Source organism: Pistacia vera, unplaced genomic scaffold (assembly GCF_008641045.1).
Source record: "Pistacia vera cultivar Batoury unplaced genomic scaffold, PisVer_v2 Contig372, whole genome shotgun sequence".
In the NCBI taxonomy this organism is placed as follows: Eukaryota; Viridiplantae; Streptophyta; class Magnoliopsida; order Sapindales; family Anacardiaceae; genus Pistacia; species Pistacia vera.
In genome coordinates this window covers 134517-152559 of record NW_022196193.1, presented here as the reverse complement: position 1 = coordinate 152559, position 18043 = coordinate 134517, and the positions used below count along the sequence as shown (strand labels likewise).

General features: G+C 37.0%; 4 protein-coding genes across 4 annotated transcripts; 3 read left to right on the top strand and 1 right to left on the bottom strand.

Annotated features, from left to right (window-relative positions):
* The first annotated feature begins 455 nt into the window (after nt 1-455).
* Nucleotides 456-5634, top strand: LOC116140431. Its single transcript, XM_031426061.1, has 15 exons — nt 456-646; nt 2322-2435; nt 2726-2785; nt 2898-2999; nt 3136-3219; nt 3304-3422; nt 3515-3616; nt 4018-4134; nt 4328-4393; nt 4529-4595; nt 4793-4846; nt 4933-5022; nt 5203-5262; nt 5335-5373; nt 5497-5634. The coding sequence occupies exons 1-15, from the start codon at nt 629-631 to the stop codon at nt 5614-5616; spliced, it is 1212 nt and encodes a 403-aa protein (XP_031281921.1). The 5' UTR covers nt 456-628; the 3' UTR covers nt 5617-5634.
* A 1381-nt stretch (nt 5635-7015) lies between these two features.
* Nucleotides 7016-8905, top strand: LOC116140396 (pentatricopeptide repeat-containing protein At1g10270-like; the record flags this gene model as incomplete). The annotated part of the gene is made up of 1 exon (XM_031426036.1): nt 7016-8905. A coding segment is annotated over exon 1 (1839 nt), but the record flags the coding sequence as incomplete, so codon positions are not given.
* A 1-nt stretch (nt 8906) lies between these two features.
* On the top strand, nt 8907-11809 carry LOC116140394 (pentatricopeptide repeat-containing protein At1g10270-like; the record flags this gene model as incomplete). The annotated part of the gene is made up of 1 exon (XM_031426035.1): nt 8907-11809. A coding segment is annotated over one exon (2418 nt), but the record flags the coding sequence as incomplete, so codon positions are not given.
* Nucleotides 11810-14528: 2719 nt separating this feature from the next.
* LOC116140393 (glycosyltransferase BC10) lies at nt 14529-17828 on the bottom strand. Its single transcript, XM_031426034.1, has 2 exons — nt 17286-17828; nt 14529-15442 (listed from the first exon to the last, which is right to left on the bottom strand). The coding sequence occupies exons 1-2, from the start codon at nt 17826-17828 to the stop codon at nt 14807-14809; spliced, it is 1179 nt and encodes a 392-aa protein (XP_031281894.1). The 3' UTR covers nt 14529-14806.
* Nucleotides 17829-18043: the final 215 nt, after the last annotated feature.

Sequence of the window (18043 nt, the reverse complement as noted above, 5' to 3'; positions counted from 1 at the left end):
CAACCAAACGTGGTAATCAAAGTAATATAAGATGACATAATCTCAATAATCTGATATACCCGCCAACCAAACGCCCAATAGGGTTTTCTTTGTAACTATCTCACTAATTGCTTTTCAGGTGGTTCTTCTTCTTCTTTATGTTTTTAAAGAGCATAATACTATATATATATAATATTTTTCATACAACATGATGTAACAAAAAAATATTAGGTTAAATAATTTAAAACAATCAATCATTTTTTATCATATCATATTGTATGAGAAATGTTGTATGTGTAGTATTACTCTTAAAAAAAATCAAATATTAAATAGTAAATATGCTTGGTTGGTTGGTGAAGAAGCCTAAAGAAAATATGCTTTTGTTCACGGCTTCAAGGTACGACACCGTTTTGATGCCTTTTGGCTTTTGGTTTTCTTTACTATTATTCCAACTTTTCTTCCCCTTTCAACTTTCTCCAATTGGTTCTTTTCTTTACCTGTACACTTTTTCTTGTTGAAAAGAAACTATAAGAAAATAAACTTGAAAAAAGAAAGTGCTTTTATTTAAGCACTAGGTGGGATTGTTATTGGAGGCTTGAAGTTATTGGAGTTCTGGTTGGTCTTCTTGCTTTGGAGTTCCTCTGCAACAATGAAAATCGTCGCTTCTGTAAGCTCTAAATTTATTTATGAGTTTTAGTAGAACATATAGGTTTAAGAATAAAAGGGAAATGAGGATTTTTCATATTGGTGGGAAATATTTTTGCTTCTCTGAGAAGAACATTTTTTTTTTTTTTTTTTTTTTTTTGCTTCTGTTTGTTTCTGGGAAGGGCTGTTTACTTCTATTGAGTTGCTGGGAGAATGATTTTTTGCCTATGTTGGTTGGTGGGAAGTCTGTTTGCTTATCTGGAAGTGCTTTTTTTTTATCTTCTGCAACAATTCTCACTTCCGTAATTCTCAATTTTTGTTTTTGTTTTCTTTTTTTTGGAGTTTTAGTGAAGCATATTGATTCAATATAAAAGGGAAATTCGGATTTTTTGTTATTTTTTTTGCTTTTGCTTCTCTGTTTTGGTTGGTGGGAAAATATTTTCCTTCTCAGGGAAGTGCTTTTTTTTTGGGCTTGTGTTTGGTTTCTGGGAAGTGCTTTTTACTTCTGTTGACTTGCTGGGAAATGATTTTTTGCCTATGGTTGGTGGGAAGTTATTTTCCTGCTCTGGGAATTCCTGTTTTTTCTCTTTGGTTTGGTCAATGACGAGATGGGAAGTGCTTTTAACTTCTATTGCTTTGCTGGAAATGTTTTTTGCCCATGTTTGGTTGCTGGGTAGTGTATTTTTCTTCTGTTTGGTAATTGGGAAAGTCCTTTTTACTTCGTTGGATCGCTGGGAAATTCATATTGCCTATGCTGGGTTGCTGCATTTTTGGTTAAGCTGGGAAGTGCTTTTCCGTTCTGTTTGTTAGGTGAGAACTAGAAAGTGATTTCGTTTGTTTTTAAAATAGAGTGTTTCCTTATGTTTGTCAGTTTTAATTGCTGGGAATTTTCTTTTCAGCTGGGAAGTGCTTTCTCTTTCTCTTTGGTTGTTTAGGACAGTTTAGGAAAGTGCTTTTCCCTTCAGTTTGTTTGGTGAGAACTCAAAAGTGCTTTTGATTGTTTGCTAACCAAATAGAGGTAGTTCAGGTTTTTCTTCTTCCTTCTCTTTTGCTTTTTGCCTTTTACGTTTTTAATAAAATTTCTCTGCTTTTGAAGAATCTTTATCAGGAACCCCTGTTTGGTTGCACGGAGAAAACAAGGAAAACTAAAGATTTTCAAAATATTAAATGTTTAATTCTTGTTTTACGTTCTTAACACTTTTTGTTTTACTAGCACAAGTATTTAAATTAACATTTTTATTTTCGTCAGATTTTTAACTTTTGACCGTATCCAAAATTGACTTTACTGTAAGCCTTTGTTAAAAGAAAATGTGCATATTAAGTTTGTTTGTTTCAAAATCTGTTTCTAGTTTCTAGATGGTCGCTTAATTTCACTTAAGTCATTTTAAACATGAATAAAACTTTTGATTGTTTCCATTGACCATAGACTTGTGCTTTTGGTGCCCGGACTACTTGTGCAGAACTTCAATTTTTCTTTTTTTCTTTTTTTTTTTTTTTGAATAATCAGTGCTTTTTTTTATTTAGAATAAATGTTGTGTTGATGGACATATTGATGTGTGACGGCTTCCTGATTAGGCTCATAGAACAAGCTTTTATAAACTATGTACAAAGAGTACTGTTATGTTTATGATGTATTTTTCACTATCCGATTGAATCATTAGACCACTATGCAACTAAAATGTAATTACAAATGTCAGGCTTCTGCACTGTCGGATCCTGTAAGTAGATCGTGCCTCTTCACTCTTTTTATTGCAGTTTCTTTGATCTGTGGCGCATACTTCATTGGCAATGCTGCAAAGGATCACAAGGAAGTAAGTATTTCTATTTAAATGAATTCTTGTTGTTGAGTATGTTGTAGAACGGAATGACATAGAGTTGGTTTTTATCGTTGACAAGTGGTGAAATTTTTATAGATCAACGTAAATTTATTCAAAATGCTCTGAAAAATATGCCCAATGCAAACTTGACCAGACAATGTGTGGATATGACTGATATTGTTTTAGACACTAGACTCGGCCCAACCTGTTTTAGAGGAGCAAATATTGGTCTTGAGCTTTGAGATATTTCCTTACATTTGTTTTGTTTTCGATTTTATGTGCAGAGGATAATGAGATGGGGAGTGATTAATAGTATGCGGAAAGCAAACTCTAATGCTTGCAAGGTTTGTCCATTAGAACGTAAAAAAAGATTTCATTCTGTTAGTGGCGCATAAAGTTACCTGAAATATTTTCTGATTTTTTCGTCCTTTCTTCCTTCGGATTTCTGTTACCCAGAATCAGTGCAGGTCTCCTGGAACTGAGGCATTACCTCAAGGAATCGTTGCCAAAACGTCAAACTTGGAGATGCGGCCTTTATGGAGCTCCACTATGAAACTTGTATGTGAAGCCATTTTTGGCTTTTAAAAGTTCTCAATTTAACTTGTATGTAACACCTAGATAGCGTAGTTGACGCATATACACTTTCTGGCTGCATTATTGATCATCTTTTCTTGTCTTCTAAATTTTGTGCCAGAACAATCCAAAGTGTTCCATGAACTTGTTGGCCATTGCGGTTGGAATTAAGCAAAAATATGTAGTTGACAAAATTATCCGAAAGGTTTTGGTGACTACTCTCGCACCTTTTTTGCTTTCAGAATGATCTCATCAGGTCTATTCTTAATACCCTGTTTCTTTGTTGCAGTTTCCTTCAAAAGATTTCGTTGTTATGCTTTTCCATTATGATGGTGTTGTGGATGAGTGGAAAGATTTAGCATGGGCCGAGCGTGCCATACATGTATCTGCGGTGAATCAAACAAAATGGTAACAATAGTTTATTCACCTGGATTTTGTGTGGTCATGCTTATGCATGTTTACTTAATTTCTGAACTAGATGGTGCTTTATGACCTGATAGGTGGTTTGCAAAACGTTTCTTGCATCCAGATATTGTTGCCGAGTACAATTATATATTCCTCTGGGATGAGGACATTGGCATTGAGAATTTTAATCCAAGACGGTAAGCAGGATCTGACCTAACCTTTTGGATTGACTTAGGCATTCTTGAAGTGATCACAAGAAATAATTAACTGTGAGTTTCGTAAAATATAGGCTATATAGCATATGAACGTTTTTAATTACCATTTAAATTTTATTTATACAAATTCTAGTTCTTTTTTTCTTTTTCAAAATTATAAATTGGTACATTTGATTAATTACTTATACATGAGTAAACAACAATACCTCTAAAGACTATGAAACCTGTGGTTCCTTCATTGCTGAACTTGTTTTTCCCTCTATATGGTTCCCTTTTTTAAATAACTTTTATGTTACCATTTTGCTATTTTAATGAATTGGGAGCCTATTTGGCCATTTTGAACCTATTTTTGTGATTATACATTGTTACTGAACCCTTTGTAGATATTTATCCATTGTTAAAGAAGAGGGACTCGAAATATCTCAGCCAGCCCTCGATCCTGTTAAGTCAGAGGTACATCATCCAATCACTGCACGTAGAAGAAATTCAAAAGCTCACAGGTTTGTGTCAAGTTAGTTAATTTGCTTGCACAATACTATTTAGTCAATGTCGTAAATCAGTGTCCCTGTTCCAGCACTTCAGTTATTCTTATTATGAAATCTTGGAGACTTTATTGATCAAAGTATTAATTTTTCAATTTATGCTCGTAAGGCATCTGATGAGTCCATCATTCTTTCTCAAACTTCTTAACAGGAGGATGTATAAGTTTAAAGGCGGTGGACGGTGTGATGCCCACAGTACTGCTCCTCCATGCATTGGGTAACGTGTCACCAACTCCATGTTCACTTTTTTTGTTTTTTTCATTAATTGTTGTTTTTGCTTTCTGAAAATGATCCATACTAGAGCAGAGAAATAATGCTGGTTCTAATGCAGTGAATAAAATATGTTATGCAGATGGGTAGAAATGATGGCACCCGTGTTTTCGAGAGCCGCATGGAGATGTTCATGGTATATGATCCAGGTATAAGCTTCAATATAAAGGCTAGTCAATGTAGTGTTAGATCATTTCGAACTTAAGATGGCAAAAATTTCTTTTTATCTGGTTATTTACTTTCCTCGGTTATGAGTTCTCGGTTAAACTTTTCTGGTACTTTTTCACTCAACTATAACTCATTTGCTTTTGGCAAATTGTTCTCTAATTATTTAATTTCCTTACAGAATGACTTGATCCATGCATGGGGCCTGGATATGCAGCTCGGCTATTGTGCACAAGTAGCTTTCCGACTCTTATATACCTTTTCAAATTTCGTATTTTATAGCCATAGCTGCCATCCTAATGATTTAAGAATACGTTTCAGGGTGATCGAACCAAGAATGTTGGTGTGGTTGATTCTGAGTACATTGTCCATATGGGCCTTCTGACACTTGGTGTCACTACAGAACATGAGGCAAGTAGTCAAATTCATATCAATAGCATAATTTTGAGGCTGTATTACTGTTTTAACTGTCATCTCTCTTCTGCTGTCATTTTTAACATTTTGACATAAAACCTTTAAAATTAGACTTCGCAATGACCTCTAAGATCCATGCTGGTTTGTTTCTCACTTTGCGCTGTCTGCTTCATGCAGTTAAACCCTGTCGGACAAGCTCTATCTAATCAGGACAAGTTATCGAACTTGGAGGCACTGGTATGTGTACTTTGAACCTCAAGTTGCCTTGCATCACATTTTTCTTCGTATTCACCTTGTTTGAAATTGCAGCCACCATCATCGCCCCGCAGATTCGATAATAGACCGGAGGTAAGCCCACTTCGGTACTGTAATACTAGAGTGTGCACATGCAGGCGCAAAGAATGAACCTTTTGATCTATTTTTAGCGGAACCATTGTCCATAGCATTTGCTGAGTAACAATGCATTTGCAGGTGAGAAGACAGTCCTTCATTGAAATGCAGATCTTCAGAAAAAGATGGAGAGACGCTGTGGAGGAGGAAAAATGTTGGGTTGATCCATATCAACAATTCGCAAACCAAACTAGTCATTAATTCTATTTATCGCGCATTCATCCGAGCGCACACAAGGCCATTCAAGACGTACAGAACATACAGATAACCTACCATGCATACACATACAATTCTTTTGGTGACACCAAACGCCTTCAAACGGCTCAAATGCTGGTGACCTCTTATGCCTGTATGGGGTAACAAATTCATGTTTTTCTCTATTGTAATTGCTTCGTTCTTTTTTAAATTATTAGGGAAATCTTCGCCTTTCCAAACAAGGAAAGAGGAGATGTGAAAACTTGGCCTTTTGTTCATTGATTCCTTGTGGATATAAGTGTTTATATGTTATGCAGTTGAGACTTTTTGTAAAAATATAGTTTTTGGCGGGTGGATTGGAATTTATCCTAATTTTGGTGTTTCATTTTTAGTAAGAATTTTTTTTTTCTCTAACTTCATATTTCTGATAAAAATTTATGCAACATTACTACGAATTTTATGTTAAAAAATAAATAAATTATTTCTATATTTAGAGTAAATATGAGAGGTAAAACATGCTATTGTACGAGATCTGAAATGAATAATATCTACTTGATTCGGTTAAAATTATTAAAAATTTTGTCAAATCCGTAAAATGAATGGTATTGAATATTTGATTCAACATGAACTATTGTAAGTGATATTGGCTCTGGCTTATAAATTTTTCATGGAATTTCTAACCTGTAATGTCGCAAGATGGATCATATAGTAGTATCGATAACAACACAAGATTTTTTATTCTTGGACATAGATACAAATAATGTCCAATAGGAAATTCATGCGTGTCACTTATTAGATGATGAGACAATTGGCTACCTTAAAAGAGTTATAATTACTCTTGTCATTTATTTGCGTACAACCAGCTTCGATGCATACAGTTAGGAGTATACCGGAGCACGAGGCTTGTAAGACCTCGTTTTCAAGACAAGTTCACGAGTTGTTTTGCTGGACAAGTTAAAACAATGATCCTCAACAGGTTCCTTCAGGAAACTTGTTACAATTTCTCCTTCGTGATAAGATCAAGTTCAAAATGATTGTGGACAAAGATTTATAAATAAGAGTAATTTTACACCACAATCTCTTTTCACAAACCTTTTTTTACAATCTCGACGTGACAGTTCGTAATTGGTCAACCATAAATTATCAAGTAAGCTCCATTACAAGTTAACCAATTATGAATTGTCATATCAGAGTTGTGAGAAAAAGTTTTTGAGAAGAAGATGTAGATGTAACATTTTTCTATAAATAATTCCCTTGTAATATAAAATAAAACAAGTTCAAATCTAATTGGGCCTTGGCCCATTTACTTTGTATTGGGCCTCGGCCCATTTACATTTCCAAAACCTAACCAAAAAATTATTTAAACTTCATCGTCTCTTTGAGGTTTAAGCATTCTTCCTCTCGCTTCTCTCACCAGGTTTAACCACTTCTCACTGACTTTTTCAATCTTCCCAAAATGCTCCTCCACCGCCTCCTCCGCCGCTCCCTCCACCGCCTCTCCTCCCCCTCCTCCTCCTCCCCCGCCGTCTTTGTCCACCACCACCACTTCTTCCACAACCTCACCCACGACCCCACGACCCCACAAATTAATTCCAACCCTAACCCTAACCCTCGTCCCATTTCTGCTCCTCCTCTCACCCGCACCTACGCCTTCTCCTCCACCGAAGAAGCCGCCGCCGAGCGCCGCCGCAGAAAACGCCGACTCCGCATCGAGCCTCCGCTCCACGCTATCCGTCCCAACCCGACGCACCCACCTGTCCGCGATCCCAACGCCCCGCGTCTCCCAGACTCCACGTCTGCTCTCGTCGGCCCCCGCCTCAACCTCCACAATCGCGTGCAATCTCTCATCCGGGCTGGCGACCTTGATGCCGCTTCGTACCTGGCGCGTCAGGCCGTGTTTTCGAGCACGCGCCCCACGGTGTTCACGTGCAACGCGATCATTGCTGCGATGTATAGGGCGAAACGGTATAGCGACTCCGTTGCATTGTTTGCGTTTTTCTTTGATCAGTCTGATATTGTGCCTAATGTTGTGTCTTATAATAATTTGATTAATACACATTGTGATGAGGGTAGAGTGGATGAGGGTTTGAGAGTTTATAGGAAGATTATTGAAACAGCGCCGTTTAGTCCTAGTGCTGTGACTTATAGGCATTTAACAAAGGGTTTGATTGATTCTGGGCGAATCAGGGAGGCGGTGGATTTGTTGAGGGAGATGTTGAATAAAGGGCAAGGCGCAGATTCGTTGGTTTATAATAATTTGATATCTGGGTTTTTGAATTTGGGCAATTTGGAGAAGGCAAATGAGTTGTTTGATGAGTTGAGAGAAAGGTGTTTGGTTTATGACGGGGTTGTGAATGCCACTTATATAGAGTGGTGGTTTAAGCAAGGGAAAGAGAAGGAGGCGATGGAGTCATATAAGTCGTTGTTGGATAGGAATTTTAGGATGACTCCTGCTACTTGTAATACTCTTTTGGAGGTTTTGCTGAAGTGGGGACAGAAAGTGGAGGCGCAGGCTTTGTTCGAGCAAATGTTGGATAATCATCAGCCACCTAATATCCAGGCAGTAAATTCGGATACATTTAATATTATGGTGAATGAGTGTTTTAAGCTTGGGAATTTTTCGGAGGCAATTGATACTTTTAAGAAGGCAGGGACACATCCAAAATCCAAGCCTTTCGGTATGGATGTTGCAGGGTATAATAATATTATTGCAAGGTTTTGTGAGAATGGGATGTTAGAGGAGGCGGAGAAACTGTTTGCTGAACTGTGCTCAAAGACTTTGACACCAGATGTCACGTCATTTAGGACGTTGATTGATGTGTACTTGAAGGTTGAGAGAATTGATGATGCTTTGCAGATGTTTAACCGGATGGTGGAGAGTGGTTTGAGGGTGGTTGTGAGTTTTGGGACGAGTGTGTTTAGTGAGTTCGTTGACAAAGGTAAGGCTGCAGAGTGTGCCCCAATCTTGACGAAAATGGGAGAGAAAGATCCTAAACCGGACTTCTTGATATATGATGTTGTGGTCCGAGGTCTATGCAATGAAGGCTTAATTGACTTGAGTAGGGATATAGTTGATCAAATGATAAGGCACGGTGTTGGTGTTACCCCTGCACTGCGGGATTTTGTACGTGAGACTTTTGAGAATTCTGGACGAGGTGAGGAGATTGAGAGAATTCTAAATATGGATAGATGGGGATATGCTGCTCCTCGTCCACCACCTCTAATGACTGGACCACCACGAGTGCCTGGACATCAGCCTTTAGGACCCAATCAAATGTCAGGACAGCAGCNCTTGTCCCATTTCTGCTCCTCCTCTCACCCGCACCTACGCCTTCTCCTCCACCGAAGAAGCCGCCGCCGAGCGCCGCCGCAGAAAACGCCGACTCCGCATCGAGCCTCCGCTCCACGCTATCCGTCCCAACCCGACGCACCCACCTGTCCGCGATCCCAACGCCCCGCGTCTCCCAGACTCCACGTCTGCTCTCGTCGGCCCCCGCCTCAACCTCCACAATCGCGTGCAATCTCTCATCCGGGCTGGCGACCTTGATGCCGCTTCGTACCTGGCGCGTCAGGCCGTGTTTTCGAGCACGCGCCCCACGGTGTTCACGTGCAACGCGATCATTGCTGCGATGTATAGGGCGAAACGGTATAGCGACTCCGTTGCATTGTTTGCGTTTTTCTTTGATCAGTCTGATATTGTGCCTAATGTTGTGTCTTATAATAATTTGATTAATACACATTGTGATGAGGGTAGAGTGGATGAGGGTTTGAGAGTTTATAGGAAGATTATTGAAACAGCGCCGTTTAGTCCTAGTGCTGTGACTTATAGGCATTTAACAAAGGGTTTGATTGATTCTGGGCGAATCAGGGAGGCGGTGGATTTGTTGAGGGAGATGTTGAATAAAGGGCAAGGCGCAGATTCGTTGGTTTATAATAATTTGATATCTGGGTTTTTGAATTTGGGCAATTTGGAGAAGGCAAATGAGTTGTTTGATGAGTTGAGAGAAAGGTGTTTGGTTTATGACGGGGTTGTGAATGCCACTTATATAGAGTGGTGGTTTAAGCAAGGGAAAGAGAAGGAGGCGATGGAGTCATATAAGTCGTTGTTGGATAGGAATTTTAGGATGACTCCTGCTACTTGTAATACTCTTTTGGAGGTTTTGCTGAAGTGGGGACAGAAAGTGGAGGCGCAGGCTTTGTTCGAGCAAATGTTGGATAATCATCAGCCACCTAATATCCAGGCAGTAAATTCGGATACATTTAATATTATGGTGAATGAGTGTTTTAAGCTTGGGAATTTTTCGGAGGCAATTGATACTTTTAAGAAGGCAGGGACACATCCAAAATCCAAGCCTTTCGGTATGGATGTTGCAGGGTATAATAATATTATTGCAAGGTTTTGTGAGAATGGGATGTTAGAGGAGGCGGAGAAACTGTTTGCTGAACTGTGCTCAAAGACTTTGACACCAGATGTCACGTCATTTAGGACGTTGATTGATGTGTACTTGAAGGTTGAGAGAATTGATGATGCTTTGCAGATGTTTAACCGGATGGTGGAGAGTGGTTTGAGGGTGGTTGTGAGTTTTGGGACGAGTGTGTTTAGTGAGTTCGTTGACAAAGGTAAGGCTGCAGAGTGTGCCCCAATCTTGACGAAAATGGGAGAGAAAGATCCTAAACCGGACTTCTTGATATATGATGTTGTGGTCCGAGGTCTATGCAATGAAGGCTTAATTGACTTGAGTAGGGATATAGTTGATCAAATGATAAGGCACGGTGTTGGTGTTACCCCTGCACTGCGGGATTTTGTACGTGAGACTTTTGAGAATTCTGGACGAGGTGAGGAGATTGAGAGAATTCTAAATATGGATAGATGGGGATATGCTGCTCCTCGTCCACCACCTCTAATGACTGGACCACCACGAGTGCCTGGACATCAGCCTTTAGGACCCAATCAAATGTCAGGACAGCAGCCTATAGGAGGATCCAATAGAATGGCAGGACAGCAGCACTTTGGATCAAATCATATGGCGGGGCAGCAATCTTTTGGACCAAATCAAATGGCAGGACAGCAGCCATTTGTTGCCCATCAAAGGATGGGGCAACAACCTGTAGGACCCAATCAGATAAGTGGACAGCAGCCTGGAGCAGCCAATAAAATGTGGGGACAGCAGCCTTCAGGATCCAATCAAATGGCAGGGCGAGAACCTTTTGGATTCCATCAAACGACATGGCAGCAGCAAAACGTAACACCTCAAATGACAGGACAACCACCACCAGGACCCTCGCAAATAGCAGGTCAGCAGCAATCATGGCAGCCTCAAATATCAGGGCAGCGGCCACCATGGTCTCAGGTGACACAGCAGCCACCATTTGGATCCCCTCAAGAAGCAGAACGAAATCCATCAGGACCCTCGCAGATGGCAGGTCAGCAGCAATCCTGGCAGCCTCAAATATCAGGGCAGCAATCATCATGGTCTCAAGTGACACAGCGGCCGCCATTTGGACCCCCTCAAGAAGCACAACAAAATACATCAGGACCCTCACAAATGGACAGTCAGCAGCAATCCTGGAAACCACAAATATCAAGGCAGAAGCCATCATGGTCTCACGTGACGGAGCAACCACCTTTTGGATCCCCTCAAGAAGCAGAACAAAATCCATCAGGACCACATGAACGACAGGAGAGCCACCAAAGGATAGCAGCCAACAGGTAGCAGCTTATTTTTAATACAAATGGTTATAAATCGAACGACCTGGTCTCTAATTTATGATTTAAGTTGCGGAAGCAAGAAAAGTGCTACATTATTGTTACCTGTTGAGTATCAGTTATTTCCACAAGTTTAAGGTGGCAAATTTGCATTATTATAATAATGAGGCAGTTTTTGCTGGGAAAGTTTTTGTGGGGCAAAGATCTGGTTGTGACCCTCATTGCACATCTATGTAACGTGATGGGATTGTTTTTCATAAATTTTGGACCTCACATATAATTAAAGATGTCTTAATTGATTAATAGTTTTTCATAAAGAGTGATTTTCTTGAGGGTGTAATACACGAGCATTTTATTCTCATCTGGTTATATTACTCTCGTGGCATTTTGCTGCTAATTATTGTACACCGTTTCTAGAAATGCTTTTTGAGTACCAAGCACAGTTGAATCTGATTTGCCTTCCAATGTATATAATTTTGTAATTTAAGTGCTTCTGGTTACCACCAGTTACTGCAATATTTCAATACGGTACATCCGTTTTGTGAAGTGTGGAATTTTTATGGCAAAGCTGGCAGAAGTTACTAGGCAGTTCAAATCCGGATATCCGATCTTAATGGCCCTATTTTTGATCCGATCCGGTCCTGATCCGAATCCGATCCAAAATATGTGTATATCCAGTTTTCCGAATATCCGATTTTCCGGATTGGATAACTGGACATCCGAAATCCATCCGAATTTTAGAAAATTCTTATGAAAATTTAAAATCAAATAATTCTTCTAATAAAATTAAAATTACAATGCATGATTATTAACAAATTAATCCACAAGTTATTTAATGTCAACTTAACACATAATCTATCACCCAAATTATAATTACAAATTTAATAAAAAGACAAACAAAGCAGCCAATTTAATACTAATACATTTTTTTATCTTCATGCTAATTTCATCACACCGACTTCACTCTATTTCCTTCTTGAACTGAATTGCGAGCAGGGTTCTTCATTCTCAAGTTAAAGCTTGCCTTTTTGCTTCCAATCTGCAATTTACAAAATACAAATTTTAAGTCTAGAATTTATGCCTTGAATAATTAGTAGAAAACAAAGGAATAGTAGAAAACAAGAGATGTTAAGGAAAAAGCTACAATATTATTTTCACAATCAGTAGATATAAATAGCCAATATACAAGTCTTAGATCCTAAAGTTTATGATCTAGAATAATAGCTGTAATTATCTAGATACAAAATACAAAATGCAAAACAATAGTCTATCTTATACAATCAACTCATTACCCCATACAACATCAAATAAAATGGTGGCAAACCAAACATCAATAACATTAACATAGCAACATTCATTATCCAACATATATAATTAAATTGTATTTGGGGAAAAAATCTTATTCTTGTTTGAACTAATTAAACAATAAAAATTCAATATTTTAGTAATATAAATAAATGAAGATAAGTAGGGAGGCTTGTGCAAGCACAATAGTAGTTTACTATTAATTTAATTTCTTCTTCATTCCACAAACTACAAAGTAATTGTGTGATTAGAAGAGAGTTGGGAGTTGTTATTAATCATGTTAGGTATAATTATAAGAACCTTTTTCTTATAGGTATAATTATAAGAACCTTTCTTGTTTAAGAAAGTTCAAATTTTTTGAATAATTCGTTCTTCAATTCTACAGCAGAGACTTTTGATTTTGAGGTTGATCTCTTTGAACAATTGCTTCCTTTTTAAATTTCTGTATCATACCTTTTGAAAACGATAAAATTTTGACTTTATAATAGAAAACACTACAATTTCGAAAGGGAAAAAGAAAATTAAGCAAATCTAAAGAAATTTAAAAACCCATTTCTTGGTATTTACCAGAAAAAAGAAACCAATCACTAAAAATAATTTCCTTGAAATAATCTTTTTATAGCTAATTAACAATAATATAACAGCAAACAACTTGAAATTTTCTAATGAACAAAAAGGAATCGGATCTTATTGTATGGAAAATATAACTACATCACAAATCTAACAGGAAAATTATATCCATTAAACTTGTATAGAATAAAAATAATTAAACAAAAAGCAAGAGAAACGAGGTTTGTGTTAATAATTAAAAGTAAAAATGAAAAGTAAATAGTTATGGGCTGTAAAGAGAGATGGAAGGTAAAAGAAGAGATGAGATATGGAGATGAATATGAATATTATTGTTTATACTTACGATCGATTTGGGGCTTCAATTAGGGATTTAGGAAAGGAACTGACGATTTGGGGCTCCCTGATTTCAATGTTGATGACGATCTTGGCTTTGATGGTGGAAGGAGTGAGTGAGAGAGATGGCGTGAGTTGGTGACTGTAAGTGAACACTGAAGAATGAAGATGGCGATGGTGAGTTTGTGACTGTCAAGAGAGTTAGAGTTAGAGTTAGATTTAGGTTCAGTTTGAGTTAAATTAAAATTGTAGTGTTATTTGAAATGGGTGTGCATAAAAATCAAAACGGCATAGTTTTAGTAAAATTCGGATCGGATACAGATATCCGCTTTTTTAGCAACCCCGATCTGGTATCCGGTTTGGATATTCGGATTTTCTAAAATTATGATCCGTATCAGATCTAAATTTCAGATATCCGGTTTTTTCGGATCGGAGGGAAGCGGATCCAGATCGGATATCAGATTTTTTTGAACAGTCTTAGAAGTTAGGGTGTACCAGTTTAGTTATATTACTGCTTGACAATCTTTGGATCGATACTATGATTTGTTTTTATGATAGTTAATTCAACGGTTGTCAAAGGTTTGATAATGATAGTATAACATTTCCATTAAAGCTAAGTGACCTTGTGTATGGTTCTAACTATGTTATAATATTTCTATTAAAGCTAAGAAGTGGTGTTATGTTACTATTTTTACTAATCATATATATTTCAAAAGTAAATTTTGAAACGTAATTTAGTAGTTGATAAAAGAAATTGTTTTGACTTTTAAATTTGCTTTATTCCAAAGTAACTCAGCAATGAAACCTAAAACTGGGAGTATTGAGGTCATGTTACACAATTCTGGTATCAATTTTGTAACAACATTCAAATTCCAAACTTTGTGTGAACAGACCATTTTCCAGCACTAAAGAAACAAAAGCAATGATATGATTTGAAGAGCCATTCAAAAGATCAATCTTCTTGTTTGAAAAAAGACATGTTCTACAACAAGACAATGAGACATTACAGTTGAGGAACAATAAATGAAGTTAAATTTCTATATTCATGTCTATCTTCTTCACAAAAATTTCTCTCAAAATTTGCCAATACAGAGCAAACTGTCTAGATGGTCAATCCTTAACCAACTCTCTCTACAAAAACCTGTACACTTTGAAAAAAAAATAAAAATAACAGAGATCAATTCAACCTAACAAAATTTATGAGCTATGATAAAAGCTCTCTAAATTTAGATGCTTAAATGATAATTAATAGCAAAACCAGAAAATCTCCGGGCAGGATTTTCAAAATTCCATCACTATGGAGCTGAGATTAAGCAAGGGTTTCAGTGCACTAGGAGCAAACTTCCTAGCAAAGAGATAGCACTTGGTTGTTTGCTCCTCATTATATGAACAATTATTGTCCCTTATGGATTTTATAAAACCTTCCGTTATATTTTCTGCCCTATATGTTGCCGGATGTGGGCCCCCGAGTGACCAATCAACCCATGTTACACTCCGGTTTGCACTTAGTGATCCGTGGAATATGTTCAGGTAAGTTGGGATGTAATGCTCATCAGGATAGCAAGCAGGCTTACAGTATTTCCTGAAAACAGAAAGATACTTAACGTCTGAGACTACATAAATAGCCACCTTTCGATGCATTTCGAACCATTGAGATCCTTTCCGCCACTGATAGATCTTAATATCGGGACGCATCCTGCGACTGTAGCGGCCACGCCCATAACGGGAGGGATTATCATATGATTCAACAAAGCTATAGGCAGAACCGGTGAGATATTTGTAGACAGTCTGGAAGTTATAGATTGGAATGCAGCTCTCAGATAAAAGAACAAACCGCTCATTCGAAAATTCTAGTAGGGCATTGGCTAGAAGGCGCTTCTCAGCATCAACCATTTCCACTGTTCCCCAGTCAACATTCTGAAGATAAATACAAAGAACAGTTCATTAGGGATATAAATAGAGGTAAAATATCATAAACAACATGAAAATACTTCAACTTAACCATCATTCATTTGTTCCAGACGTTAAATGCATTTTTTGTGTTTATGTACGAAAAGAAATGTTAGTGCTTAAATGGAGAGAATAAAAACATCTGTTATTCTTGAGGCCCAACAAGATTTTAGAGGCATAACACGTTTCACATGAAGCAGAAGGCAAAGCATGAATAACTCAAGAATTTCTAACTTGCGAACTTTGTTGGATGTACAGATAAAAAATCAGTAATGCAATCATTATCGGTCACATACAACATGACCATCGGTTAACAATCACTTGATTGGTCCAACCTAATTGCTCTTGATCAACACAATAATTTCAAGTAATATTAAGATCATAGGTTCAAATTCAATTGATATATGGCAATAATTGTCAATTATTCCACACATACTTCTTACATTTGAAGTTAGCAAAAAGCACAAACACTAAAATGCATAGCAGTAGGAACCATTACAGTTTCTTTTTCCTTTTTAATTTGGCCAGAGATCACAACTTTTAGTACGACTGTGCTTTATGGAATACATTAATTAAAACAGAGGACTTAATGATGAAGATGATTCAACCAAAAAGCTGGCCATAACCCATAAACTATATATTCTCAACAGATCCCCTGTTGAAGAATCTCGAGTTGTTAACCATCCTCTTAGTGACACCCTTTCTCTCACAACATCCGGTTTGTATTTTCTAACTAGAGACTACGACAAGCAGATGGCTATTTCCAATCTTTTGGCTTCCTAAACCATGAAATATTCAAGATGCAGCATTCCATAGCATATTACTACTCTATAGAAGATATTTACGAAAAACACTCTCTTGATGTGATATTTTAATGATGTTCAAGGAGTTAAAAATACAATTTTCTCATATTTGAATGACCCTTCATAAAATAGCTTCTTTTGGCATCCAAAACGTGCTAAAGACATGATGCATACCATTCAAATTGGGCCAAACTAAGTCTTCTCATTCTTAGTTCATTTCTATTACTCTCCAAATTATCTTGAATGATAGTGGATTAGCTGAAAACCAGCCAAATTTAGCAGAAATATCTCAACTTAAACAGTAAGGTATGCAACGTAGTTTCACTCGTCACATCTCTCTTAACTTAATCCCTTCTTCTAAAAGCCATTTTATCCCTTAATATTATCAAAATGTTGTAGATTCATCTTAGCTTAATACAATAAGATTGTTAAAAACCTAACATATGTAATTTCTTCATTATTAAATTATCACCAACATCCCACGGATTTCACTAAGACACAAGCAGATCTAGATGGTTTCAAATCCTCTGAAATCATGTTAATCATAATGAAAACTCCCCTATAATCATAAGATACCTCTACTAAAGTTTCATAAAATATATCAAAAACTTCTCTTAAGCGAGAAGTGTAAGAGAGATTTCTACCTTATTTCCAACCAATCACACAAGAATCCATCTACCTCACTCGAAAAGAAGCCAACTAAATTTACCATATTATTTACACACATACCAAACTCCAAAGAGATACATAACAACAACAACAATACGAAAAGCACAAGAATCCAAAATAAAACAATAAATTAAAAAAATAAAAATAAAAAAACACACCGGCCATGGGATTTGCCTAAAACCATAAGAACTATCCTAAAGTTCAATAAATTTTACCATATTTACTATACATAGAACAAAATCCAAACTCAAACCATCAACATCACAACAACAACAATAATAACAAAATATGAAAAACACAAAAATCCAAAATTCTAAAAAAATAAAATAAAAAATTACCTGACTTGGGATTTGCCTTCCATAAAAGGGAGAATCTTGAGAAACATCAAGCTTGTAGCCAGGAAGAGCATGAACATAAATAGAAAAATATTTCTCATGCCCTTTAAAAAACTTCTCCCACAGAGGCAACATGGGCAATGGCCCTCTTGTCAAGAACATAAAGGCCACTTTAACAGTTCTTTCAAAAGGGTACTCATCTTCCCTATAAGGCACCATTGAAGCCCTCCACAAGAGCTGCTCATCTGACAATTTGTGGCTCAATTTTTCTGGATGAATAAACTTCTCAAACCTCAAGTAATCAACGTCCTCACAAGTTTGAACCACTGTGCAATTTTGTTCCATACTTGACTGAGAAATTGCTGAGAATCGATTCGTTGAAAACAACAAAGATTGTGATGTGAAAAACTGGTTCATGTGTGAACTTGTTGCTAATCCTATGATAATTCCTGCTACAAAAACAACTAAAAATGATAATATTTGAACTAGTTTTAGTAACCCCATGTACTTCTCTCCCTCCTCTCTCTCCCCTCTCCCCCTCCCCATAATATTTTTCATAATTAGACAAAAAAAAAAAAAAAAAATTAATGGTTTTTCAAAGAAAACTAGCAAAACCTTTTTGTATAAAAGTTAAAATTTGAGACTTTTCACAATTAGAAAAAAAAAAAAAATTGGTTTTTCAAAGAAAACTAGCAAAACCTCTGTTGTATAAATTTGAAAGAAACAAAAAAATGGAGCAATAAAAATGCAAACTCTCCATT